We start from the raw sequence: 26,748 nt of genomic DNA on the forward strand, positions 1-26,748 counted from the left end.
TAGTTATTTCTGGTGAATTTGAAATATCTTTTTGCAATTCATATATCTTATGTTTAAAATAAAATAAAATAAAAGTGTCAATATTAAAGTATAGCAAATATATAATATCTTAATTTACATATATATATATATAACATAATTATTACAGTATATTGGATGTATAAATAGATATTTAAATAATTTATTTAATATTTATGTAAATATATATTTTTAAATAAAATCAAATATTAATACATTTATTGTCTGTTACACGGGCCTACCCACTAGTTCGATACAATGCTTCATTTTAGTTGTTGTTTGCCACGTGAAATCTCCGGCACAAAACAAAACCTAGAGTCCTTCGTTTACGTTCCCTCGCGACACACGTGGGTAATAAAAAAATAATTAAAAGCGAAAATCCGCTATAAATGAAGGCTTGTTTTGTATAGCAAAACGCAGCGTCTAACAATGGGTCTTCCTCATGCACTCTTCCTTCTCTTCTCTCTCACTCTCAGTCTCATCTCCACTCATGCATCATTCTCCCACCAGTCCCACATCGAGCTACCCTCACACAAGCAGCACTGCGCAGGGAAGCTCACCCACATCCACTTCTTCTACCACGACATAAGAAACGACAACAGCCCCTCCATCGTGCAAATCGTGGAGACTCCGAAGAACGTTCCGAACGGGTTCGGTTCCACTTTCGTGATGGACGATGTGATGACGGAAGGGCCGGAGCTGGGGTCGAAGCGCGTTGGAAGGGCCCAGGGGCTGTTTGGCTTGGCCTCTCTTGAGGACCTTGGGATGTTCATGCTCACCAACTTCGCTTTCACCCATGGTCACTACGCCGGAAGCACCTTGAGCATGCTCGGGAGGAACCCCATTACCGACCAAAATAGGGAAATGCCCATTGTTGGTGGCACCGGCGCGTTTAGATTTGCCACTGGCTATGCCATTGCGAATAGCCTTCATTCCATTTCTACCCCTGACCATTTTGTGGTGGAGTACAATATTACGGTGCGTCATTCCTCATGGGATCATTAACTCATTGTATTTGCCACCTTTAGTACACTATTGTTTTCACCTTTCAACTAATGTGTTAACCACTTCACCTAGTTAGATTGTGCCATGCAATTTTACTTTTGCATTGTTTTCGGAACAAGTACTTACTATATACTCTCAAATTTTGGGTTAAAATTGGTGCTAGTCTATGTATTTTAAAAAGAAAATTTCTACCAACTCCGAAAATGGACTGGTTGAGCAATTTGGGGTAGTTTTTAAAACTAATTACGTAAATGGGATTGTTTTGAAACTATTTACACTTCTGGGATAGTTTACTACAGTGTCACTATGACCCATAGCGACACTAATGTCACGTGTAATTTTTTTTGTAACTACAAACAACTTAAATTTAGTTAGTAGAAGTCGCTACAGGCTGCAACGATTTTACTAATGTCGTTATAGGCTTCTTCCATATTTTAAAAATATAATTTTCTTTTATATAATATAAATTTTGTTATTAAAAAAATGTATTTTAAAAATGTTAAAAAAACGTAGAAGAATTAAAAAATAAATTTTTGTAAGAAATAATGGGTAAAATATATATATATATATATGGAGAGAAAAAAATTAAAAAAAATAAGGTCGCTATGACCCATAGCAACTCTAGTGAAGGATAAATATTAAAAATAAATCTAGAAAATATTAAAAAAAAAGATAAATATTAAAAGGAAAAAAATAGTGAAGGAAAAAAATCTAAAAAAATGTAGAAAAAAGAAACGAGTATATGTTTTATCTTTGAAAGACCCAACTTTTTTTTCTGCCTTTTGTTTTTGTGACTAGAAGTCAGTTAGTGAAAATTTCATACATGAAACCTTATTATACATTTGGAATTAGATGTTACCTTTTCCTACAAAAAACTTTGTCTTGGTTCCATTTTAATGTTTTCCAATGCTAGATAGCTACTTTCGATTTTGAAAAGCACAATTCAAATTAAACATTGTGAACCGGGGCTAAAAGACAAACATAGCCAAAAATATCCCAGGCAATGTGGTTATGGCCTAGATCTCCTTTTTTTTAATTTTTTTTCTTTACAATTTTTTCTTGGATAAATTAATTTTACAATTTGTTATTTTTTCTTCTGCGTTTTTTTAACATTTTTTCCTTCGGTTTATTTTATCATTTATATTTTATATATTTTTAATATATTTTTTATGGACTATCACAGGAGGCGTTATGGTCCAAAGCGACACAATGTCGCTATGTGCCATAGCGACCTCCTTTTTTTTTTTTTTTTTTTTAACTTTTTACACATTTAATTTATAAAATTTTAAAAATATTTTAATTTTATACTTCTTTTTTTCTTCTATTTTTTTTATTTTATTGCTTCAATTAATTTATTGATTTTTATTTTATATATTTATAATATATTCTTTTGGAGGCGTTATGCCTCATAGCGACATTGTGTCGTTATAGGCCATAGCAACCTCCTTTTTTTATGCTATTTCTATTTATATCAATAAATTGTATCACTAAAATTTTTTTTTTTTTTAAATTTATTATTATACACTATACAAAATTTTTAAATAAATTATATTTGTTAAAAAATATTATATACTCAAATTTTAAGTAAATTATTTTATAAAAAAATAATTAATGGGTAGCGCTGTAGGCTATAGCGACTTCATTAAATTCATTTAGGACCATTAGGGGCTGTAGCGACTGTGTATGAGGCGCTATCGGCTGTAGCGACTTTTATAATATGACGTTTATGGCTTCTTAAAATTATAAAAATTACACGTGGCACGGGTGTCGTTATGGCCCATAGCAACACCATAGTAAAATGTCTCAAAGGTGTAAATAATTTCAAAACAGCTCCATTTACATAATTAGTTTTAAAAACTACCCCAAGTTGATCAATCAGCCCCAAAAATGTATTTGAAATACGTTCCGAATCTTTAAAAAATTAATTTAAATTATAAAATATTAAATTAAATAATTATTTAATAATAAAATTATTTTAAAGTATTAATATTTTGTTTCGGATCCTTTTCTGAGGATAAAGAACTCCTCATTTTAAAAATGAGCTTGTGTGGAAGCCCCACCGTCACACAACAATATTGGAAAAAGTTATAATATTATGGTGAGTGGAGTTAGGTCTATCTTAATTAACTTATAAAATGTGAATTGTTACTCATTTATATCTCTTATTAATTAGTTAATGTGGAATTTTTGTAGACATCTGTCAGAGATGTACATGTGTTTAAAGTTCATAAAATCAAGTATCTTTAGATGGTTTAATAGTACAATAATAAACAACTTGATAAATTAATAACCGTGTTTAAAATAGATTATGATATTATATATATATATATATATACATATATATATATATATATTTAAAAAGTAATTTGATTCAACCTTACAAGATTATACATGAAGTAAGGATTATTTTCACTTATATATTATATTTTAATCATACTATTTAAATGTACAATAAATAAAATTTCTCAGAATCAACCTAAGCATCAAATTTATAAGACCCTTACTTTGGACTATTTTAAAAGATATTATTTTGTATTAATCTATAATTTATAACATATATAAAAATGATAATTTAATTTGGTGTATATATTTTTAAGTAATTTTATTCTTAAATCTTTAAATAATAAAAAAAATAATATTAAAAATTAACAATCTTTAAAAACACAATTCGAATCTAAAATCTTTAAGGTTTGTGAAGCAAATACAATATCTATTGATTTAACAAAGATTAATAATTTTAAAACATTTTTATTAAATAAAAAATAATATGTAGAGACATAAAATATCTTGACTCTATTAATATTTACATATTTTTTTTAAATTTAATTATTCAAAATTTACATTTTGAATTCTTAAAGATTTCATATTTAAAAGATATGTAAATATAATTATTTTTGTTAAAATTATTTTTTTAATTATTTATTTTTTCAAACATACTATTATTAATTTTCCTTTAATATATTTGTTTTGATCATAATAATATATTGGACGGCTCTCAGAATTCTCACTTTATAAATTGGGTTTTCTAGTGGTGGGTTATAATCATTTCTCTTCCCAATCCAAAGGGAATGAGAGAAGTGGTTGTTCACAACAATCCAAGAAACATAGATATCTAACGGTTTAGGTAAACCATTCAAAGTTGTTGATCACTCTCACACAACTCCTTAAAGAGAAGTCTGCAACAAATCAACATGTACCTCAATTGATTGATTACCGGTCAGTTTTATTATAATTACTAACTGATTAGTTAATTGGCCGATGCAGTATCATGTTTTAGGAAGGAAACAGAGAGCGCGAATCTATCTTAGGGTAAAACTGGATTTTGGTGTTGAATTTTTAAATATAAATATTGTTTTTCAATTATAATTGATAGAATTGTTATACGTCGATTATTTTAATCTTTACTGATAAAAAGTGTTTTAATACTTCTTTGTGATTATTTTAGAAAAGGAACTCTCTTGCTGCATTCTATTTTGTATTTCTAAAATTCAGGGTTTTCACTATTATTTTGACCTCATCATATCTTCACACCCTTCATTCTCATTCATGAATCTTACCTTTTCTTACATTTTGTTTAGGCATTATCAGACTCTCATTGTTGGTGGGTATGTTTGTGATTTATTGGTCCAGTTTATGTTTGTGCACACAAACACGCTCACACATATATACATATACTAGGAGAGTCAGAGCAGAGTATTAACATCTTGCAAATTTCTATTAACATATATAGGCCTTATTGTAAAACAAGTTTGTTACTAAAATCGAATAACAATTGATATTAGAAGAAGATTTCCAGTCAGACGTAGGAGTTGTTTTGTTTTTTCTATAGGACAAAACACTTGAAAAGAAATTAGGAAAACATGAAACCCTTTACAGAAAATCTAAATATAAGGAAAAAGCCAATTTTATTTCTTTCTTTTTTGACAAGAATTTTACTTCTTATTTTCGATATATAAAATCATAAACAGACATTTGATAATAAAATGCGTTTTGAACATTCACACACTTTAGCAAATAATTGAACCCCGATGTAGCTTATCAAATGTGTGCATGCCATTGGCAGTACACTTTGACATAATCTTGCATGTTATCCATCATCTAAACCGTCCAGGTAGAAACAGAAAAGAGTGGTTTATCATTCCAGCAGACAAACAAACAATTATTCTCCTGGAAAACCTTATATCCCTTTCCATAACCATGCAACTGTTTTGTTGCTTGCATCTTCCCATGATGACTGATATGTCCCTTGCAAAACCCAGCCAATTCTATCCTTGGGATCCAAGTCTCAAGTTTTTCATGCCTCTCCTTTCTCTCATCTCCATCACATGCAACGATGTTCTTTATTTCTTCCCCTAATAGAGTCCTCTCCATTATGATTCTCTCTATCGGTGTTGTTGAAACAGTTGATTCCAAGCAATTGAACAATGCACCATAAAAATCCAATGCTTTGTCTACCCTTTCTGTTAGAGAAGAACCATTAACATTAGATTCTTGTTCAGTAATCACCATCACTCTAGGTTGGAGTTTCCACAGGTCATTTAGAAAGTGCAATATCTTGGTTGAAGAAGCATATAGAGGAAGTTGTAACAATGATGAATTAGAACTGGGGTTGGTCTTTTGTTTCCCAAGAATCTCAGCAAATGTCCTTTGATGCATTGATTCAGCTGGCGAGCTGGTGCTGCCAACCGTTGTAACATCAGCAGCAAGAAGAGTGTGCAGCTGAAGCACTGAACTGATTGCAAGAGGCTCTCCTTTCATTATAGGCAATTCTCGAAGGTCAAGATTTTCCAAAGTGCTTACAATAGCATTGAATTGGATATGGAATTTCAAGTTTTCAGCTTCTACTCGCAACTGAGTGTCCACTTGGTCTAAGATTTCCTTCTTCTCATGTATGCCTGTGATTTTCAGAGACGGGGTTTTTTTTTGGCTTTCTTTTAATCTCTGCATAAGGTAAGTCCACTGATGACCATCAGATGCACTGAGATCAATGATATGGATCAGTTTTTCCCCTTCCATAGCTTCAGCAATGGCATGACTTGTGATCTCATATGAAACCTTTAAAAATGGATACAGATTAAAGAATGACCTTTTAACAAATTGTTCTTCTGAAGTTGACATTGTTTTCGACAAATTGATAGCTTTAGGTACTCCATGCAAATTTTTCAGGACTTGGCAAGCTAGACCTTCACTAATATAGGTGGCTACTCTCTGCATTGCATCACCATAAGGGGAGGCGATGTGAGCAATATAGTCCAGTCCAGTATCTGCATTCATGATGCTGCCTGATTCAATAAACTTGGCACAAGCGTTAAGAATACGGGCAAGGTATTTACCCCTATCCTCCCCATTCATATCTTTGAGCCACGGGTACGGTGAATCTAATATATAAGAGTCAGCTTTATCAGAAAAATTGGTGAAGAACACTATAAAGGCATTAAGGTTGCTGCAAGGTCAAATTTTATTCATGCAGAAATACTGTCACATGAGAAATAATAAAGCTATGTTTGGATTCAGAATTTGATCTTGACAACAAGTATTCAGAATTGTTAGACATAAAAATCACTCACAAGCCTTCACCTAAGAGCTTAAATTTTTTAGATTGCTGATCCTTGACATCTTAGAGCTTCAGCTTCAGGGTAGCTTAAGCTTTCATGAGGAGTTGATGCCAAGAACAAGATACATGGCCAACGGACAAATAGTTCTAGCATTTTTTCTAGAATACCACATAATTAGTATATAAAATAGCGTAATTTCTTGGGAAAAACAAACTGTACATGAGGGGATAAAACACTATATGTACCTGAGACTGAGATTGGTCCAATGCAAGGAGAAAATAATTGTATGTTTTTAGCAGCATAATATTATGTGTTTGTTACTATTCCACTTAAGTCTACGGTTTTATTAGGCTTGCCGCAACCAAATTATTTTCTGCTTTAGCTCTTGTGGGTCTTCTAAGTTTTGTACTTTAAAAGGCATTTTGGTGGGGTAAGGAATGGTGATGTTTATAAATATTGGGATACAAACAAGTCTTACATCGATAAAATATGATAAAAAAATAACAATTTATATAGCATAAACATACTTCAATGATTGAGAGACCTTTTGGATGATAACTAAAAGCAAAATTGTGAGGGCTAAGGGCCAAAGCAAACAATATCTCATCATTGTGGAGTATGTTTGTGTAATTACCTTATAAAAATAATTTTCATAAAATATTCCCTCAGACAAATACTATAAAATAACTTCATCACTGGTATCAGAGCCTCAGAGCCACAGGTTAGATTCGGTGACAACCAATAAAAAATGATAATGACAATGTGATATATAAAGACAGATTCCGCTGCATGAAAGGTTAAGGTCCCTTGTTTGAGGGGAGGATTGTTGGGATACAAACAAGTCCCACATCGATAAAATATGATAAAAAATAATAACTTATATAGCATAAACATACTTCAATGATTGAGAGGCCTTTTGGGTGATAACCAAAAGCAAAACCGTGAGGGCTAAGGTCCAAAGCGGACAATATATCATCATTGTGGAGTATGCTTGTGTAATAACTTTATAAAAATAACCTTCATAAAATACTCCCTTAGACAAATACCATAAAATAACCCCATCAATAAACTACCAATGGCCTCAATTACTATTCATGGTGAGACTTTTGGTGGTACATAAAAAGTTAGTTAGTTAGGTTAGTTGGGCATAGGTTGCTTAAGGGAGAGGAAAGGTTGAGATAGAGATTTATCATGTGATTGGAAAGGATTGGTTGTGTAGGTGTTCGGTTCTATAATTTGGGGAGCTCTTCCCTGTATTCTCTAATAAACTACCTGGTTCTAGCATTTTCTTCCCTTCTTGGATGGTATATTTTCTTTGTTCTTGAATTTCTTTTTAGGCTAATGTTCTACTATGTAGAGAGAGTATTACCTGTGTCCATAATTTGTTCCTTGGACACCTAAATGACCGTGCACACAAGCAGCCTCTCAAGTTCTTTACTACATTCCCAATCGTACTGAAAAATGCAGATAAACATTTCCTAGAGCATCCAATGTATCTATAAGAGAATGCAAAGCTCCATAGGGACTGTGACCTAGGATTTCATGGGCGAAGTGAATCAGTAGAAGTTAAAATTCTTTTCGTGAACAACTAGAATCATTAAGTTAGCGACAAACAGAAGAGTAGATTTTTTCACCATTGATTTATAGACATTTGACCATAATTGGTTTCTTCACCCGATTAGATAACATTTTTGTTGGCTAAATCTAGTATCTAAGTCTAATTCAACAACTACAATCCAGCAATGTCCAAGCGGTTTGTTTCATCTTAGTGTCTTGGTGTGTGAAAGAAAGTGGACATTGCCACGTTAGTCATTAAATCCTCCTAATAGTTATCTAGTCACAGATAAAAGAAATTGGTTTAAGAAATTTGTTTCGCAAAGAAGGAGACAAATATGGTGTCCTTATTACTCCTTAGTTTATGGAGCGAGAATGAGACAATAACTCCTAAGAAAACCAACGATAAAGGAGATTGGTACAAGAAATTTGTTTGCAAAGGAGATAAATATGGTGTCCTTATTACTCCTTACTAGTTTATTGGGCGAGAATGAGACAATAACTCCTTAAGAAAACCATACGTAAACATAATATGATGGTTTTTATTATATAAAGTACTGAAAATGAGATTTAGCGCCATATGTCAATAAAGTTAATTTATATCTTTATTATTTATAAACAAACATAGGTTTCATATACCACAAACTGGATTCAGACAAAGTCACCTTGTTCTTTGACGCACAGAGCCTTCTTATCTAAAATTAAAGTCATCACAAGAGCTCTAACAATGCTATAATGAAGGAGAAAGCAAGGGTTAATATTTAGTAGCTTTTCTATTTGGACAATAAAATCTACTAAAATATATGCAACGTAACCACATTCAAGCTAGAGTTCCTTTTGAAAGCAACGTTGAACAAGATGAGTTTTTCACAAGAGATTGTGGATATGTGAATTGGATATTCTACGAAACAAAGTAGGGTCAAAACTGGGAATGGAAACAAAAAATAAGGTTGTAGATGGTAACTACAATAATGATCATTTTACACTGTTGCAATATAATATTGATATTTTTGAAACACTATAACAGTCATGAGATGATGATAGATAAGATGTTATGCCATGTAAAACTTCTAATTTGATCTCTTAAATGCGAACAAGTATATAATATCATTATGCGATTGTATTTAACAACTTAGGAGTTGGTTGAAAGATAGTGTTGCTGGCGAGATTGTAAGATCAAAGACATGTGGTTAGTCGAACATTCGAGGTTTCACAATAAAAAAAATAAACATATAGAAATGCATTATAGACACATCCTTTTTATCAAAACTTATAGTAGGTAAGATTCAAAACCATTCAACAGAAAATTTTCATAGCTCTAAAGAGAAGCATCTGGGCTTTTGTTGTTTAACAGATTTATGTATATTTAGAATTTTGAATATTGGAAAAATGTTAACACTGGACCAGAATTTTACCGTTGCATTTTATTTTGACAACACCATTTGCAACCCATGTCATCTCCCCGGCACTAGAACATCGTGGGAAGTAGTATAAAAAAATAGACTTTTCTGAAATGAATGAAAATGGAAATATACATACATTTCAACTAAGGTAGAAGAGTTCTTACAAAATTTTCATCCCAAATCCAATATTTCATGAGACAACCACAGTGACATACTCAAACATGACGTGGGCATAACTATGTCCTAACTTCTTAAGATTAAACATTTTACCATTTTTGTTGATTTGTCCCCATTTTTAGATTTTGTAAATGAAAGTCAGAAAATGGAAAGCTTGAGGAAGAAAAATTTGGAGGTTCATTTGCTAAAACCAATAACCACCATAACTCCCTAAGAGATACAAACCAAGTTCAGTGATATGTAAATGGCTTATTTGCATATTCAACCAGAGTGGTAATTATAAGTTTTACTGAAATGAATTGATATTAACATCAACAACAATACAAGATGGATTTGTTGTTTGGCTTCTTTAAAACACCCAGCATATCTAGAGAACAAAAACACAAAATCCTTTATACATAGAAACAATTAAAACTTAGAAAAGAAAGATGAAAATAAAAACCCATCCATCTTCTTGTCTTGTTGATTATTTCATTTTAAACCTCTTGAAATCCTCGGAAATGCAACTAATCCTTCATATTCCAGCACATATATGAACATTCATCTCCTAAAACTCCAAGCTGATACAGAAAACAATGGTCTATCACTCCAGCAGACAAACAAACAATCATTCTCTTCTCTAAATTTGTATTTATTACTATATCTCTGCAAAAGATTCTTTGCTTCTATCCTCCCATTGTAGCTCAAGGGTACCTTAACAAAACCAGCCATCTCAAGCCTTTGAATCCATTTCTCGAGCTTCTCGTGCCTCTCCTTTCTATCAACTCCCTCACAAGCAATGATGTTCTTTATCTGCTCTCCAAAAAGCATGCTCTCAAGTTTTTGCCTCTCTACTGATGTTCTCATAACGGTAGAGTCCAGGCAGTCAAACAATGCACTGTAAAAGTACAATGCTCTATCAACTCTCTCCAACAAACTTGATCCATTCAGGTTTGATTCTTGTTCAGTAATCACAACCAGTTTCGGTTTGAGTTTTCGCATATCGTTGAGAAAGATCCCCATCTTAGGTGAGGCACCTAAGGAAAGAGGTGACAATGCAGAATCAGGACTCAAGATGTATGCATTGATCATATCTCTCTCAAGCCACTCTGCAAAAGTCCTTTGCCCCATATGCACTGCTCTCTGCAGATTCCTCGATGCTGCCGCAGCTGGTGAGAACTTCCCAGCCATGTCTTCTTCAGTGGCAAGAAGAGAATGCAGCTGAAGAACAGAAGTTATTGCAATAGCATCTCCTGTCTTCACAGGTAACTTCTCAAAGTCAACATCTTCCAGTTTGCTAACAACTGGATAAAACTGAAAAGGAAAATCCAAATTCCCAGCTTCGGTTATCAAATGAAAGTTCATTTGGTCTAAAACTTCTTTCTTTTCATGAATGCCTGTAATTTTCAGATGGGGTGGACCACCCTGACGGTTTTTAAAAGTTAGTAGGAGATCTATCCATTGAGCTGGCTCACAACAATGGAGATCAATAATATGAACCACCTGTTCTCCTTCCATGGCCTCAATAATGGCTTGGTTCGTGATCAGGTACGAGAACTTCAAAAAGGGACACAATTCGTAGAAGTATTTCTGAACAAGGATATCCTCTGAAGACAGTGATGTTCTTGAGGGATGGATAGACTTATATACACCTGGCAAATGTTTGATTATTCTGTAACCAAGTGCTTCACTGAAATAAGTGACCATCCTTTGCACTGCATTACCTTCAGGAGATGAAATATGAGATATGTACTCAAGGCCAATATCTGCATTCTTGATGCTTCCAGATGCAACACATTTAGCACAGTCAATAAGAAGGCTTATTGGATTTAAGCCCTGGGAGTCCCATCTCAGCTCTCTCATCCACTGGTTTGGCGACCCTAATCAATCCATAATAGCTGAATTAGCGTGACTAAGACTCATAGGGGCGAAAAGTGAAAGTAAAAGATGTTCATTCCATTCCATGTAAATGTGAAATATATATACAATTTGTTAACTAGACAATGACTCTTGTTCTCTATTTTTTTAAAACTTAAGAAAAGTGATTCTATGGTACTACTTCAAAGCAGTAAAATATATTTTACTCTTGTTCTCTATGATTCTGTGGTACTACTTCAAAGCGCAAACGAACAGGCCAAGTTCTTATTTAAGGGGTAGTTATTCTGTTCTTTCATCAAACTCAAATTACTGTGTAAAAGACAAGTTAATTGAAGAACAGGAATAAGTTTTCATATAGAAAGGTAATCTATACCGTTAATAATGGGGATTGTCCTATTTAGTGTTTACCTTATATAAATTATAAATTTTTTATTCTTTTTTTTTATTTTGTTAATTTCACTCTATAGTAGTCTATATTTTTCATAACTATTTTTTGTTATATAATTTTTATTATTTTTTATTTTTTAAAATAATTTGTAAAGGTACGAAATGTCTTTTATACGCTAATCAATAATAATAATAATATCTCATCGCGAGTAATTGATTGGATTATCATGTACCTAAATTCACAGCCTGGTTACTTCAGATATGATCAGAAGTTCAGATACAATATGTGATGTTTGTTTCGGTAGCAACTCTGCTGCCTTTTCCAAACGGAATTTTTAGCTAATTACTATAATGTAAAATACTATCTCTAAAGTTATGCAAATCAAGCCGTAAAATCCTATGACCAAGCATAGTTTTTTTTTTATCTTTATTTGGTGACTTTAGTTTACTATTCAAGAAATGTTAGTGACACTTTCTTTGACACTCACTAACACAATTATTTATTTGTTAAAATTTATTAAAAATTATAAATTTTATGGATCTCACATTTTATTTATTGAGTGTCTCTCTTTATTTAGTGATAATTTGTATTTCAACCAATACTAGGAAGAGTATTAAAAAGAGAGTATTAGAGTGAGTCTCCCAAACATTTCTCTTTACCATTTATACTAACAAAATTTTCATATCCTTTCTGTTTTTAATGCAGCATTTTCTTTACATATGAATTTCACAAAGGCAAAAAAAATAAAAATAAGAAACTATATTACCTGAGTCCATAAGGTGCAACTTGGACAACTTATCAATCACACCACCAAACTTCAAATTAATAGCAGCTAGTGGTTTTTGTTAGGCCTAAAAGGCCTTCAAGAGCAACCAAACCGAAAGACCAAAAAATGGACCCTATGCAAAGCTCTACAGTGTTTGTTATGTGGGGTTTTATAGATAGGTTAGTGGAACTGAAGGTCATGTCTTGAAGAGTTTCCCAAGAAAGGGTTGAGAATGTCACCTCTAATTTGTCATCCTTCAGGTGCAGCAAAGAATATGTGCAATTTCGGAACTCTCTACTCAGAATTGTCTCTTTGTAGAGTAGAAAGATTTTAGCGCAGGCCAGAATGGGTATCATTGTCAAATACAAGCATGTCCAAACGGAATGTGCTTGTTTCTTGGTGGTTGATGATGAGGAAAGCAAGAAAAATCTTAGGAAGATCCTCCAAAAGTATATTGGATTCATGTTGAAGGCTAGACCCTCCACTTAGGGACTTATCCTTGGACACAGGAGAAAACAAACAAGTAAATGCCTGAGATTGAGAGAAAAATTAATGTAGCTGTGTTGTTTTATATGCATATTTTCACATAGAAAGTGGTTATAATATCTTGTGCTTTCTATGCAACAAACAAACAAGTCAATGCCTGAGATTGAGAGAAAAATGTGGCTGTGTTGTTTTATATGCATATTCTCACATAGAAAGTGGTTCTTTTAACCACTTCATAAACTTCCTATTTTTTTTAACCATGTTATTGGTGGCAAGTTTTCATCAATTTTGTAGATGACTAATATTAGTTGGAAAATTTAGTTGACTAACTATAATGGAGTCTCTCCTCTTCTAATCACTTTTCTTCATTCACAAACTTTGAACATAAAATCTTACTTAAAAAACAAATTCAATTTCACTTAAACTATTGAATTGTTAGAAACTTCGGGTTGATATATATAAATATCAAGTTGGCCTTGAATAAGCCTCATTCAAGGCGCATAATCGAAGCTCATTGGTATGGGCATTTTGGATCGGTGTCTTATATAGATAACATTTGTAAAGTAAAATTGATTCATCATTTCTTTATTATTAGGATTTTGTTAGCCGATTATTCCACCAGTTTTTGCCAGAACATACAAGCACAATTTAGATGGAAACAAAAATAATATATATAAGAATATGATCCGACTGGTCTAAATTAATTATCCAATAGCGATGCGGGAGGTACAGGAAGGGAACAAATACTAAAACAATTTTACTACTTCTGAATGAAATATTTATTAGAATTAAATATATTTTTAGTTCTTTAAATATAGAATAAGTTTATTTTTAATTTCTCAAATTTAAAATTATTTTTTTTTATTCATGTAATTTTCAAAAATCTTATTTTAATCTCTTAAGTCACCAATAACATATTTGAGAGTGACAGATTGAGACAATTATGCAGTATTATTGACACAGGTGGAAGGCCCAAAAGAATAACCACAAGACCTTTCAAATTTAAAGATTACACGTTTTAAGGAATTGGGCCTTAAAAGGCCAATAGTTTAAATTAGAGTCCAACAATTTGTTCCAGTTATTGTTTCTGTTTTCTTAACCTAGAATCAAGGTCCTACACATGTAGGAACCAGAGTCTTTAAAATTCCTTTTTATTTGATTGTAAGGACTATTTTGAGGCGAGGAATGAGTATCTTCTTAGCATTAACCTAGTATAGAATTGTTCTCTAGCAATCCTCTATTATTTGGTGCTTTCATTTCCCTCATGCCTCCTCGTTCTTCGAAAGAAGATGACCCCATTACCCATCTCTCCACAAAATTCCAAGACCTCCAATCCCAATTTGACTCTCAGGTGGCTTCGTTTGAGTCTCAATACTCTACCATGCAGGCTGTCATTGCCCAAAACCAAGAATCCTTGTCCACTATCATGGATACCCTACGAACCCATTTTAATAACCCCAGCTCGTCATCCGGTCCTCCCTTTACTGTTTCTTCTTTACCCACTAACGGCACCACTTTTGGGTCACACAATTTTCCCCCTCCTTTTCCCAATATGCCCCTCCCACTTTTTTCGCCTGGTGAACCTTCCTTCCCTCGACCACCCCCAATATTCATCGCGGGCCCACACTCCTTTGGTTATGGTCCCTCCAGTTTTCCCATTTCTACCACAGTGCCCCCGTCATTACCTTTTTTGTCTTCTTCCGTCATACCCCCCGTTTCTTCAACCATGGCCCCACCAACCCCACCTTTGAATGCCATCCCTCACTCCCAAATCAGACCCCCTAAACTAAATCTGCTACCTTTTGATGGATCGGCCCCTTTAGATTGGCTTTTTCAGGCTGACCAATACTTTATGTTTTATCAGGTACCATGGGATCAACGGGTTCCTATTGTGGCTTTTTATATGCAGGGTGATGCCTTGAGCTGGTTTAAATGGATGTTTCACAACAACCAATTAGGGGATTGGACTTCATTTGCTCGTGCATTAGAAATTCGTTTTGGCCCTTCATCATATGAGAATCATCAGGGGGAATTACTGAAGTTACGTCAAACAGGTTCAGTTACTGATTTTCAGGTTAATTTTGAGAAATTGAGCAATCAAGTTTTTGGTATACCACCTAAAGTTCTTAAGAACTGTTTTATTTCGGGGTTACTTCCAGAAATTCAAAATGAAATTGCCTTATTTCAACCCCAAACCATATCTCAGGCCATTGGGCTTGCTAAACTAATTGAGGCCAAACTAAAGGATGCCAAACCTAAATTCAATCGTGCCTCTTCCTCCTTTCAGTTCCACACATCCACACCCACTAAATCCGCCAACCCTGTCCCTAAACCCACCACTACAAAGGAACCCCAATCATTACCCGTTAAAAGGATGACATCCCAACAGTTACAAGAACGTCGGGCCGCGGGCCTCTGTTATAATTGTGATGAAAAGTTCCACCCAGGCCATAAGTGTGCCACCCCCAAATTCTTGTTGTTACTTTCTCATGATGATTCTGAGTTGGAGTTCCCAGCCACAGATGCGGTATTGGAAGAACATAATTTGGCAGATTACGAGCCCAACCCAGCTGTTCACTTTCAACTCTCAGCTCAAGCACTCACTGGTATTCCTTCACCCCAAACCCTGCAATTTAAAGGCTATATTAATGGGTGTTCGATAATGATCCTCATTGATTCGGGTAGCACTTACAATATCATCCAACCCCGTTTAGCTCGTCATTTACAGTTGGTTACGACACCCACTTCCCCGTTCAAAGTTATGGTGGGCAATGGTGACTCTATTACTTGTGATCAAGTGTGCTCTAATGTGCCTATTACTCTTCCAAAGGCTACCTTATGTGTTCCACTTTATGTCATTCCTATTGAAGGTGCTGATGTTGTTCTAGGGGTTGCCTGGCTTCGCACATTAGGTCCAATTCAAGCAGACTTTTCGGTGCCTACACTTACTTTTCAACATCACGATACTTCGGTCACTCTTACAGGTGACTCGGCCTCCCCTACCTTTTCCTCTTTTCACCAACTGTGCCACTATGTTCACCAAGATTCCGTGGCTTCCCTTCACCTACTCCAAGTCTCACATCCTGAACCTCCCTCACATTTACCCTTTTCTGATTCCATACTTGTTTCATACCCCACTGAGATTCGCAACCTCTTAACCACATTCCAACAAGTTTTTCAAAAACCTAAAGGTCTTCCTCCACATCGTCCCCAAGATCACCATATCCCCCTCATGCCAAATTCCACCCCTGTTAATATTAAGTCCTATCGTTACCCTCATTCCCAAAAGACTCTTATGACCACCCTCATTACAGAAATGTTAACTGATGGAATTATTAAGCCTAGTACTAGTCCATTTTCGTCACCAGTTTTACTAGTTAAAAAGAAAGATGGTACTTGGCGTTTTTGTGTGGATTACCGGGCCCTTAATGCCATAACCATTCGTGATTGTTTCCCTATGCCAACAATTGAGGAATTGCTAGACGAACTCGGTTCTGCTCAGGTTTTTTCTAAGATTGATCTACGTTCCGGTTATCATCAAATTAGAGTAAATTCTTCCGATACTTATAAAACTGCTTTTTCGCACATTTGATGGTCATTATGAATTTTTAGTGATGCCATTCGGTTTATCTAATGCTCCTTCTACGTTTCAAGCGACCATGAATGAATTACTAAGACCATTTTTACGAAAATGTGTGCTTGTGTTTTTTGATGATATACTGGTCTATAGTAATTCATTTCAAGATCACTTGTCCCACTTGACTTCTGTTCTACAGCTCCTATTGTCTAACCAGTTTTATGCCAAATTCTCCAAGTGTGTATTTGCAATGCAATCAATGGCCTATTTGGGCCACATCATTTCAGGCAAGGGCGTTCTACCTGACCCAGAGAAGATTCAGGCTATTGTGGCCTGGCCCCCTCCGCGATCATTCACGGCTCTACGCGGGTTCTTAGGCTTAACGGGGTTTTACCGCAAATTCGTGCGTAATTACGCGTCTCTTGCCACTCCCCTCACCAATTTGTTACGTTCTCCTTCATTTCAATGGAATCCTCAGGCACAACAAGCATTCACAGAATTAAAACATAAGATTACAACAGTCCCTGTTTTGGCTCTTCCTGACTTCACCGTTCCATTCGTTATTGACACCGATGCTTCGGGCAATGCAATTGGGGCCGTTTTATCTCAGCATGGTCATCCCATAGCATTCTTCAGCAAGCGCCTTTGCCCAAAACTCCAAGCTGCATCTGTCTATGTGCGCGAAATGTTTGCTATCACAGAAGCGATAAAGAAATGGCGTCAATATCTAATTGGTCACTATTTCCAAATCATTACAGATCAAAAGAGTTTGAAGAATCTACTTACCCAAGCAGTGCACACACCAGAGCAACAGAAATGGGCCATTAAGTTCTTGGGCTACCATTTTGATATCCTATACAGGCCAGGCAAACAGAATATTGTGGCTGATTCGTTGTCACGATCGGAACCAGCCCCGCCCATCTTATTTCACATTTCCTCACCCGTTCCAACATTTATTCAACCTTGGCAAGAATATTTCAAGTCGGATGGTCAGACGTTAGTTACGAATTTGCTTCACCAAAATCCGGAACAAGAAGTGTTTACCTTTCATAATGGGCTATTATATTTTAAATCACGCCTCTTTGTTCCTGACATTCAAGACTTTCGCCTCCAGTTACTCAAGGAATTCCATTGCACCCGGTTGCCGGTCATTCTGGATTGAAACCCACGGTCTGTCGTCTTGCTGCCGCTTTTTATTAGCCTAGCCTTTACTCTGATGCTCGCAAGTTCATCCGTGCGTGCCCGGAATGTCAACACAAATAAGTACCTACCCACAAAAAAATTTGGTTTATTACAACCCCTCAAGCAAGCCAACAGAGTATGGGAAGACATTTCAATGGACTTTATCACTCACTTACCTCAATCTTTTGGGCATTCTACCATCTGGGTTATCTGTGACCGCTTAACAAAGTTCGCTCATTTTCTTGCACTTCCGGCCAAGTTCACCGCTCCTCAACTAGCTCGCCGGTTTATGGTGGAAATTTTCAAAATTCATGGCTGCCCGAAATCCATTGTCTCGGATCGGGACCCCCTATTTGTCAGTTCTTTTTGGCGCGAACTCTTTCGGGCTCAAGGCACCACGCTGGCCTTTAGCTCGTATCACCCCCAATCGGATGGTCAATCAGAGGTCTTGAATCGCTTTTTGGAGGCTTATCTCCGTTGTTTTGTGAGTGATCACCCCCGTGCTTGGTATCAGTACCTTCATCTCGCCGAATACTGGCACAACACATCGTTCCACACCAGCATCGGCACCACCCCTTTTCACGCCTTGTATGGCCGCTCCCCGCCTACCCCGGTGGATGTTCTACGAGGCCCATCTTCCACAACTGTTCAGCTCCTCCTACAAGAACATAGAGAAATTTTACAAGAGGTCAAACTACACCTCTCTCGAGCACGGCAGCGAATGAAACTTTTCACAGATCAACACCGTCGTGATATTACCTTTCAACCGGGGGATTGGGTCTTGCTCAAGCTTCAACCATACCGTCAAAGGTCGTTGTCGCGCCGAACGTCGCAGAAACTAGCCAAGCGATACTATGGGCCCTTCCGCGTTCACCATCGCATCGGCTTGGTAGCTTATGAATTGTTGTTGCCCGAAACTGCTCGAATTCACCCGGTGTTTCATGTCTCCCTACTCCGCCCATACAAAGGTGCTGATCCCATTCATCATTTTCGTCCACTTCCACCAACTCCGGATCAGCTCCGTCCAGCTACACCCTTGACGCTCTCATCCTTTCGCACCAACTCGGAAGAAGCCCCACATCTTACACATAGCAATGCTGTTGCGTGTTTTGATGAAGTGGGCACCGCTTCGTTTGCCCCAACACGTGCCCATGTCATTAAGAAGTCAATTAATGCCAACGTTCCACTTTCCACCGCTTCATCCCAGCCGTCCACACAAAACACAAACGCATCACATGTGTCCACCTCAGCCTCGATCCGTGACTTCATCTCCATGCCCAATGACATTGAGGACAATGTCAAAGGTGATCGGGCTGGTATTGATACAGGTGGAAGGCCCAAAAGAATAACCACAAGACCTTTCAAATTTAAAGATTACACGTTTTAAGGAATTGGGCCTTAAAAGGCCAATAGTTTAAATTAGAGTCCAACAATTTGTTCCAATTATTATTTATGTTTTCTTAACCTAGAATCAAGGTCCTACACGTGTAGGAACCAGAGTCTTTAAAATTCCTTTTTATTTGATTGTAAGGACTATTTTGAGGCGAGGAATGAGTATCTTCTTAGCATTAACCTAGTGTAGAATTGTTCTCTAGCAATCCTCTATTAATTATCTAGATTTAATGTGATGTTTTTACTATCAGGAACACTAATACTAATAAGTAGATTTTATGCAACAATATTTCTAATAAAATTAGAATATAAAGACTAAAACTAGATATTTTGAAATTATAACCAATTTTAAATTTAAGGGATAAAAAATAATATTATCGTAAATTTAATAACTAAAAACATATTTAAATTTATTTATTATATCCAACAAAAGGAGTAAATCTAATCTAGATCTTCCACTAATGGTGTTGACAAGAAAAAACATAATTTGAATCGAAGAGACAAATGTTAAACAATATCTATTTTCATCACTCATGATTGAATATGCTATATCAGCATTTAGCAGTAACGATAATTTTTAGCAGGATTGTACATTATGATAATTACACAGACCCACGTACTGTGGATCTAGCATCTTAATTTGAGAAAAGAAGCGATAATAATAGGAAATATTAAAAAGTATAAACAAAAACAGAGAAAATTAGTTTTTTAACATAGAATTTTATAGTATAAATGAATTTGGCTTAGTGGTGTTTAGAATATGATTTTTTTTTTGAGATCATGAGATAAGACTACTGTGACTAGGAGCGTAAATAAATCAAATTATCAATAAATTATTTGAGTTCTACTCTTCAATTACTCATTTAAACTTTTTTGTTTAATTAAAGATGTAATAGTCTAAAATAATTTAATTCCACCAGTTACATATTATATTATGCATATATTTTTTTTTATTAGTAGATAATTATTTAGTATTTAGAAAAATTACTAATGTTATATTGATAAAGTTGAAAAATAATTTAAGAAAAAATATTTTTTAATCTTGATGACGTGATGCCAATCCACTGGTGCAATCTAGTATACTAGAACTTGCATTTTTTCTTCTATGATCTTGCATCTATGTTGGTAACAGATTCTTCCTACACAAGCCATCCTACTTTTAAGAACTGCCAAGTCGTTTTAGTACAAGATTTAAGAGGCAAAAGCAAATCCTCACTACTGAGGCAGATTGAAAAAAGTGAAACCCAGGATAGCAAAAACCATAAAAGCACCGACTTAAAGTACTCAAGTTGGATGCATAGACTAAAGAGGATCAGTGAAATATTGAGTGAAGGCAATGATGAAAAGTTTTCAGTTTTGAGAAGTACAAAATACACAGAATATAAGGTTTCATAAATAATTAACAAGACAATGGAACAGGGGGTTTGGTATAACTGCTACATGCAAATGGAAGCTGCAACTGATGTTTACAGAAGAAAGGAAAGTAGTGACAACATTTATCACCTTTGAACAATGACTAGCCAAGATTCTCCCATAAAAGTACTGATTGATGATGGAAGAATCTAATACAACAGTGGGTTGAATAATGCAATTTTCTCAAGTCAGAAATCTCTCAAAATCTAATACTCAGCATCAAGGATCTTCAGATTCAACTTGTAGTCATGCAGTTCCTACATTTATTAAGCTTCAATAGTCTGCTACTTCCGAGTCTGTATCAGTATTGTAGACTACTTCCCAATGATGCCAAGAAATAACAATGGCTTTCCTACATAAATCCATAATAAAGCAATCCTTGTAAAGATATTGCAAATGGAAAAACTTATATACAGTTTTTTAACTGCTTTTGGTATTGTTTTTCAATTAACAAAGAAGTTTCACTTTGATAAAAAGCATGATAAATGTTTGCATTAAAGATTAACACAGGTCACAAGATGAAATTCTATTACATAATAATACCAAGAGCACATAAGTAAGTGCATCTTTGTTTTGTCCAACAGAAAACTCCAATATATGATGGCAAAAGGCAAGCGAAAAGCTATTAGTTACACACCTGAACAATACACTTATATGATCACTTTCTTGTTGATAATTATGCATTGAATGCAAGAAATCTTTGGCCACTCTTTCCCTCCTTCACCACAACTTGCTTCTAACAATGGACATCTCATGATGGTGAATACTGAAAGAGAGGAAGGCAATCCCTCTTCAGGTAATGATTCAAGCTGGTAAGCATTCGAAATTTCAAGGTTTTCAAGAGATGTGAGATGCTGAAGCCACTTTCCATCCAAGCATTTTACATCACAAAGATTATATATGCATAAGGACACAAGAGAAGTAGGCAACAATGGCACATTCATTTTCATTAGCACATTCAAAATGTCATCACCTCCAATGTACAATGTTGAAAGACATGTGAGCCTTTGCAAACCCCACTGACTCATAGATTTTGTCCAAAAACTCCCCATATTATAGACATATATACAACGTAGCCTTATAGGCAAACCCTCATTTGCAAAAGACTCAAGATTTGGAAGACCACTAATGTTCAATAATTGAAGGGAAACAAGATTGTTGATTGGTACCGGAAGCGAATTGAGCTTGTCACAGTTCAACAACTGCAGATGAATGAGGTTAGGAGTGAGCAATCCACCCATAGGAAATGAGTCAAGTTCAGGACAATCAGATATGCTCAAACGTTGGAGAAGTGAGAGACTATGAGAAGCATTTTCTGCAATACCAATGGATTTCAAATTCTTGGAACTAGAAATGTAAAGATTTTCTAGCACAGAGAGACAGCCTAAGGTAAAGGAAGTCAGTGAACAGCAACTATCAAATATTTTCAAATCCTTAAGTGATGTGTAACTTTGCAAGGATTCATGAGGTAGGAATTCTAGTTTCTCGCAATTGCGTAAAGTAATAGATCTCAATGCTGTGGGGAGACTTCTTAAGGATGCTGGGGAGGTAATGCCTGAGATAGTTAAGTCTAGGATGAAATCGGTGGACTTGAGCACAATTGAAGAAATGAGATCGGTTGATAAGTTTTCTCTGAGTTCAGGACAAACCAATGGAAACAATAGAGGACAGTTACATAACTCAAAATCAATTGAGGAAGGGAGATTGTTGGGTAAGGTTCCTTTGAGTTTGGGACAATCCTTGATAGATAGATATAATAGGCTAGGAAACTCAATAATTGTTCCTCCAAACAAGTTCCATTCCTCCCACTCTGGCATCTCATCAAAACTTAGAATCTCCAAGGAGGGAAATGGTTGAAATGAAGGTGAATCACTTCCATAGAATTCAGTACCAATAGTCCTCACTGATTTCATCCCAGAAATATAGAGTTCTTGGAGACTAACTAATCTTCCAAGGGGAGGTAGTGACCAACAATGATCACAACCACTCATGAATAAGTACACCATGTTTCCAAATGAAGAATCACCCAACCAAGTTGGAAAGCTGGTTCCACCATAGAATTTGATGGTCAGTTTCTTCAAATTTTTTGGTGGCTGCAGCTGTTCAAGTACAAGCCTTACAGTTTGTGTGTCTTCAGTGGTGCCACAATCCCATTCTAGTGCTAACTCTTCTATTTGTTTATTATTCTTCAAATTGGCTTGGAAAACTTCAGAGGGTTCAACAACATTTTGTAGCTTTAAAATGGAAAGCTTCCCCTTTAGATGAGGAAAATTTTTCAACTCTCCAACCTTCAATCCATCTTGCAGTTCGCTGATGACAAAGGTGGACAAGGTTTGAAGATTGTGTAGTGAGGCTATTTGTGCAGGCATTTTGTTCAATTTAGTCCCACTAATGTCTAGGTGTCGTAGATTAACCAAATTTCCAATGTCCTCAGGCAATTGAGTAAGTAAACTACAATTGAACAACAGCAAGGTCTGCATATTGTAAAGCTTGCAAATTACATCTGGCAACCTTTGAATTTTAGAGTTAGAAAGATCTAAGTACCGTAGGTAAATTAAACTTCCAATATAATCAGGCACTTCAGTGACATTAATATAGTGTGACAAAGACAAAACCCTTAGTTGTCTCATTGTTGGTAACAAGTCATGTACAACCTTGTTTGATATGTAATGGTGGGCAAAACAATTACTTCTTAACCACCATAGTCTTAATGGCAAGGCTATGAATGTACGAAGACCTTTTGATCCATAAAGGCTATCAAATTTATTGAAAGAGTCGTACTTCCCTTTGTTGTATGAAAAATGCCGAATTCTTTCAACTCTAGCATGTGACATTGGATCCTTATAGTCATACCTGATACAATATGAAGATGAAATCATTGTTGCTAAATCATTGATGAGATCATGCAATTTAAAGTTTGCTTGCCCACTGAGTGATCCTTGATGTATTAGTGATCTTGATACTAGTTCATCAAAGTATTCATCTCCAACTTCTTCCATAGTTTTGCTACTTTTTTGACTCACATACTAGGCCTTCTGCAATCCATAGCCGAACTACCATATGTTTTTCCAACTTGGAGTTCTTCGGAAATATTGACATGTAAGCAAAGCACCGTTTTAAAGGAGCAGGAAGAAAATGATAGCTCAATAACAAAGCTGGTAGCACCTTAACATTTGGCAAATCCCAAATGTTGCTTTCTAATACTTTGTTCCAATAATTTTCTGATAATTTGGTGCGAAGTAGACCCCCAAGTGCTACTGCAGCTAATGGTAAGCCATCACATTTTTTGGCAATTTCTTTACCTATTAGTTCTAGGTTGGATTGTTCACTACAATTATTTGCTCCAAATGCATGTTTAGCGAGTAGATACCAGCAATCTTCACTAGCTAGACATGTCAAATGGTAAATTGGTAAAAAGGTTTGCATGGCTCTTGCAACACTCTCATCTCGAGTTGTGATGATGATTCTACTCCCCATTTTCCCTGTGCTAAAAATGTCCATTAAATTGTTCCAATCAACATAGCTTCCATTCCATATGTCATCCAATACAAGCAAAAATCTTTTCTGGATCAAGCTTTGTTGCAATTCTACTTGTAGAATATTCAGGTTGTTTGTGTCAAATGGTTTGAAAGTGACAGATTCAAGAATGGTTCTGGTAACCTTGCAAACATCAAAATCATTTGAAATATATGCCCATGCTTTCAGATCAAATTTCTCTTGAACATCTCTATCATTGTAAAGGAGTTTAGCAAGTGTTGTTTTCCCAAGCCCTCCCATGCCCACAATTGAAATCACTCCTATTTTACAACCACTGCCACTAGCATCTTCTGACATCAAATAATTTTTAAGTTTCTTTCTGTCACCATCTCTGCCATAAATAGTAGATTCATCTACCACAGAACTTGTAGGAGTTCCATGCCAAACACTGCCAGAAACACCTTCTTTCAGTTGAAGAATGTCCTTTTGCAGTGCAAAATGTTCTAATCTTTGAAACAATGCTTGTATTTTCAAATGGATAACTTTCTGAAACTGGTTGAAAGGATACGAAAGGAAGTTCAGCACCTGATCACTAGTGGATTGACTCATAGACTTGGCTTCCAATTTGCATCGCAAAGCCTCAGTGTTGATTTCATCTAACAAATCATCAGCATCAAAAACAGCATGTGTGAGCTCATCCAGCCACTCTTTGACTGCAGGATTGGTGATTTGTTTCTCTTCAGCATCATTTAGTACAGCTTGAAGACTCAGCAGTTTTATTCTAAGATTTTTCAGGAGCGAAATGTCAAGCTTTTTGCGACAAAAAAAGTCTAGAAACTCATGAGAAATGATCCTGTCCAACAGAACCTCCACAGCAGCTGAGAGGAATGCTTCTCCAACAAAAGCCACAGCCATATGTTCCTTCAATTCAATATGATTCTACAATGCAGAAAAACTTAACAATAAAAGCATTGTGGAAGTTAGTCAATATAAATCATGTGAATCTTTCTTCGTTTCAAGAAACAGACAAAGTTAGTAAAGAAAAATAAAGAGAGTAGCTTTTATGCTGTCAAAGAAATTACAATAGCACCACTTACTGATAGTGAGACCTGATCAAAAGTCAATGAAAATACTTGGCTTTTGAAATTAAGAGTGCAAATAGAACCTCACATAATGTGATAGCATTAAATGTACACTAACCCACCATTTTATTATAATTGAATAATATATGCAGTCCCAACTAAATTAGAATTTGCAGAGAAGTTTCCAGCTTTCTAGATACCGTGGGAGATGATCAAAAGTCAATAAAGAGAATGGCACAAAGTCAACAAAAACCGTGTGTTTAGCAGATAGAATCAACCACTTAAATTTCTCTTCCTGCGTGGGAACACATAAAATTAAATGTCATGAGATGAAAAAATGTAAAAGTTTCAATAGTTTTAAAAAGAGAAACAGCAAATTCATCCTTGCAGAAAGCATTAATCCTTGATAATATCAAAACTTAATAACATTTTATTAATCTTATGTTAATCCTTAAAAATTATAAACATCGATCATATTAATCATGGTACATGACACATTAATCCTTCCTTGAAGAGGGTTAATATGGGTGACATTTGTGCTGATTAGAGATTAAGCTGAAATATTTAAATTTTCCGGTACTTACGTATGCCCACGCTCAAGTTTTTTGTAGACAAATTTCGAAATCGTTCTTTTGTAATTGTTTGAATCTAATTTAATAACATTAAATCTTTAGTCCAACCTCGTGTAAATACGTGATTTCATAATGTTAATCTATATTAGAGTAGTGTGGTATATTAGTGAGATTTCAAAACAATGCTTAAATCACCTCGTCTAGAAAAAGTCTAAAGGAACTTAGTCTTGTTTTCTTAGTTGCTCAGCCATATTTTGTGGAGGTCTGTGTCATACCTTGACCCCTTACAATCCTGAGCATACTTGTGTTAGTCAAAGTGAGGTTGTACAGAATCCAATACTAAAGTTATTTGTCTTGTTATATTTTTAAGAGAAAAAAGAAAAAATCAATAGATGGTTACCATAAAATAAGAAGAAAAATGTGCAAGAGAGAACTACGTTACATACATGCACGATGGATCTAGAGAATTAAGAAAGGGGACCCAATTTTTTTTTCCCACTTTTATAATTAAATATTTAACTTCAAATAATGCCGTACACTAGTCAAAGTTTATAAGTGATAAAAGTTTATTAAAATTTTATAATATTGTTTATCATGTGTCTAATGAAAGTTTTTCATAATCTTTTTAATTAAATTTATTTTTCTAACAGTTTTATATTCAAATATATTATACATTTACTAAAAAAAATTAGTGGAGATAAATGGGAGGGTGGGGACAAGACCCGCTTGCCTCCCTCTAAGTCCATTCCTGCACACGTGTTAAAGAGTCTCACAACATTTTTATAATTAACTCTAATAATAAAATAAAATAAAACAATAAAATAAAATAAAGAGAGACAACTTT

The 26,748-nt window shown here is 35.1% G+C and overlaps 3 protein-coding genes and 1 pseudogene across 11 annotated transcripts; 2 read left to right on the forward strand and 2 right to left on the reverse strand.

The window, feature by feature from the left end:
• The first annotated feature begins 413 nt into the window (after window positions 1-413).
• On the forward strand, window positions 414-1,176 carry LOC109819301 (dirigent protein 21). Its single transcript, XM_020384987.3, has one exon. It carries the CDS (start codon window positions 448-450, stop codon window positions 1,021-1,023), a length of 576 nt encoding a protein of 191 aa, XP_020240576.1. The 5' UTR covers window positions 414-447; the 3' UTR covers window positions 1,024-1,176.
• Window positions 1,177-2,221: 1,045 nt separating this feature from the next.
• LOC145952766 (uncharacterized) lies at window positions 2,222-19,540 on the forward strand. Of its 8 annotated transcripts, none has more exons than XM_083065738.1 (3): window positions 2,226-4,239; window positions 12,663-12,902; window positions 12,984-19,540. In XM_083065738.1, exon 3 carries the CDS (start codon window positions 14,474-14,476, stop codon window positions 16,799-16,801), a length of 2,328 nt encoding a protein of 775 aa, XP_082921864.1. In that variant the 5' UTR covers window positions 2,226-4,239; window positions 12,663-12,902; window positions 12,984-14,473; the 3' UTR covers window positions 16,802-19,540. The 8 variants fall into 8 exon arrangements, 4 of the variants coding, with proteins under 4 accessions (XP_082921865.1, XP_082921866.1, XP_082921864.1 ...); XR_014430254.1 differs by lacking the exons at window positions 12,663-12,902; window positions 12,984-19,540 and adding exons at window positions 6,190-10,956; window positions 11,102-11,749 and having other exon boundaries at window positions 2,311-4,239; XR_014430251.1 differs by lacking the exons at window positions 12,663-12,902; window positions 12,984-19,540 and adding exons at window positions 5,688-10,956; window positions 11,102-11,749 and having other exon boundaries at window positions 2,317-4,239.
• A 1,120-nt stretch (window positions 19,541-20,660) lies between these two features.
• LOC109819293 (putative disease resistance RPP13-like protein 1) lies at window positions 20,661-23,772 on the reverse strand. Of its 2 annotated transcripts, none has more exons than XM_083065736.1 (2): window positions 21,411-23,772; window positions 20,661-21,120 (listed from the first exon to the last, which is right to left on the reverse strand). In XM_083065736.1, exon 1 carries the CDS (start codon window positions 23,770-23,772, stop codon window positions 21,424-21,426), a length of 2,349 nt encoding a protein of 782 aa, XP_082921862.1. In that variant the 3' UTR covers window positions 20,661-21,120; window positions 21,411-21,423. The 2 variants fall into 2 exon arrangements, with proteins under 2 accessions (XP_082921862.1, XP_082921861.1); XM_083065735.1 differs by having other exon boundaries at window positions 20,661-21,125.
• A 7-nt stretch (window positions 23,773-23,779) lies between these two features.
• On the reverse strand, window positions 23,780-25,769 carry LOC109819291 (putative disease resistance RPP13-like protein 1 pseudogene; annotated as a pseudogene).
• Between the last annotated feature and the right edge of the window lie 979 nt (window positions 25,770-26,748).

The sequence above is a fragment of the Cajanus cajan genome, chromosome 10, assembly GCF_000230855.2.
Source record: "Cajanus cajan strain Asha chromosome 10, NIPB_CcT2T_4, whole genome shotgun sequence".
Lineage (NCBI taxonomy): Eukaryota > Viridiplantae > Streptophyta > Magnoliopsida > Fabales > Fabaceae > Cajanus > Cajanus cajan.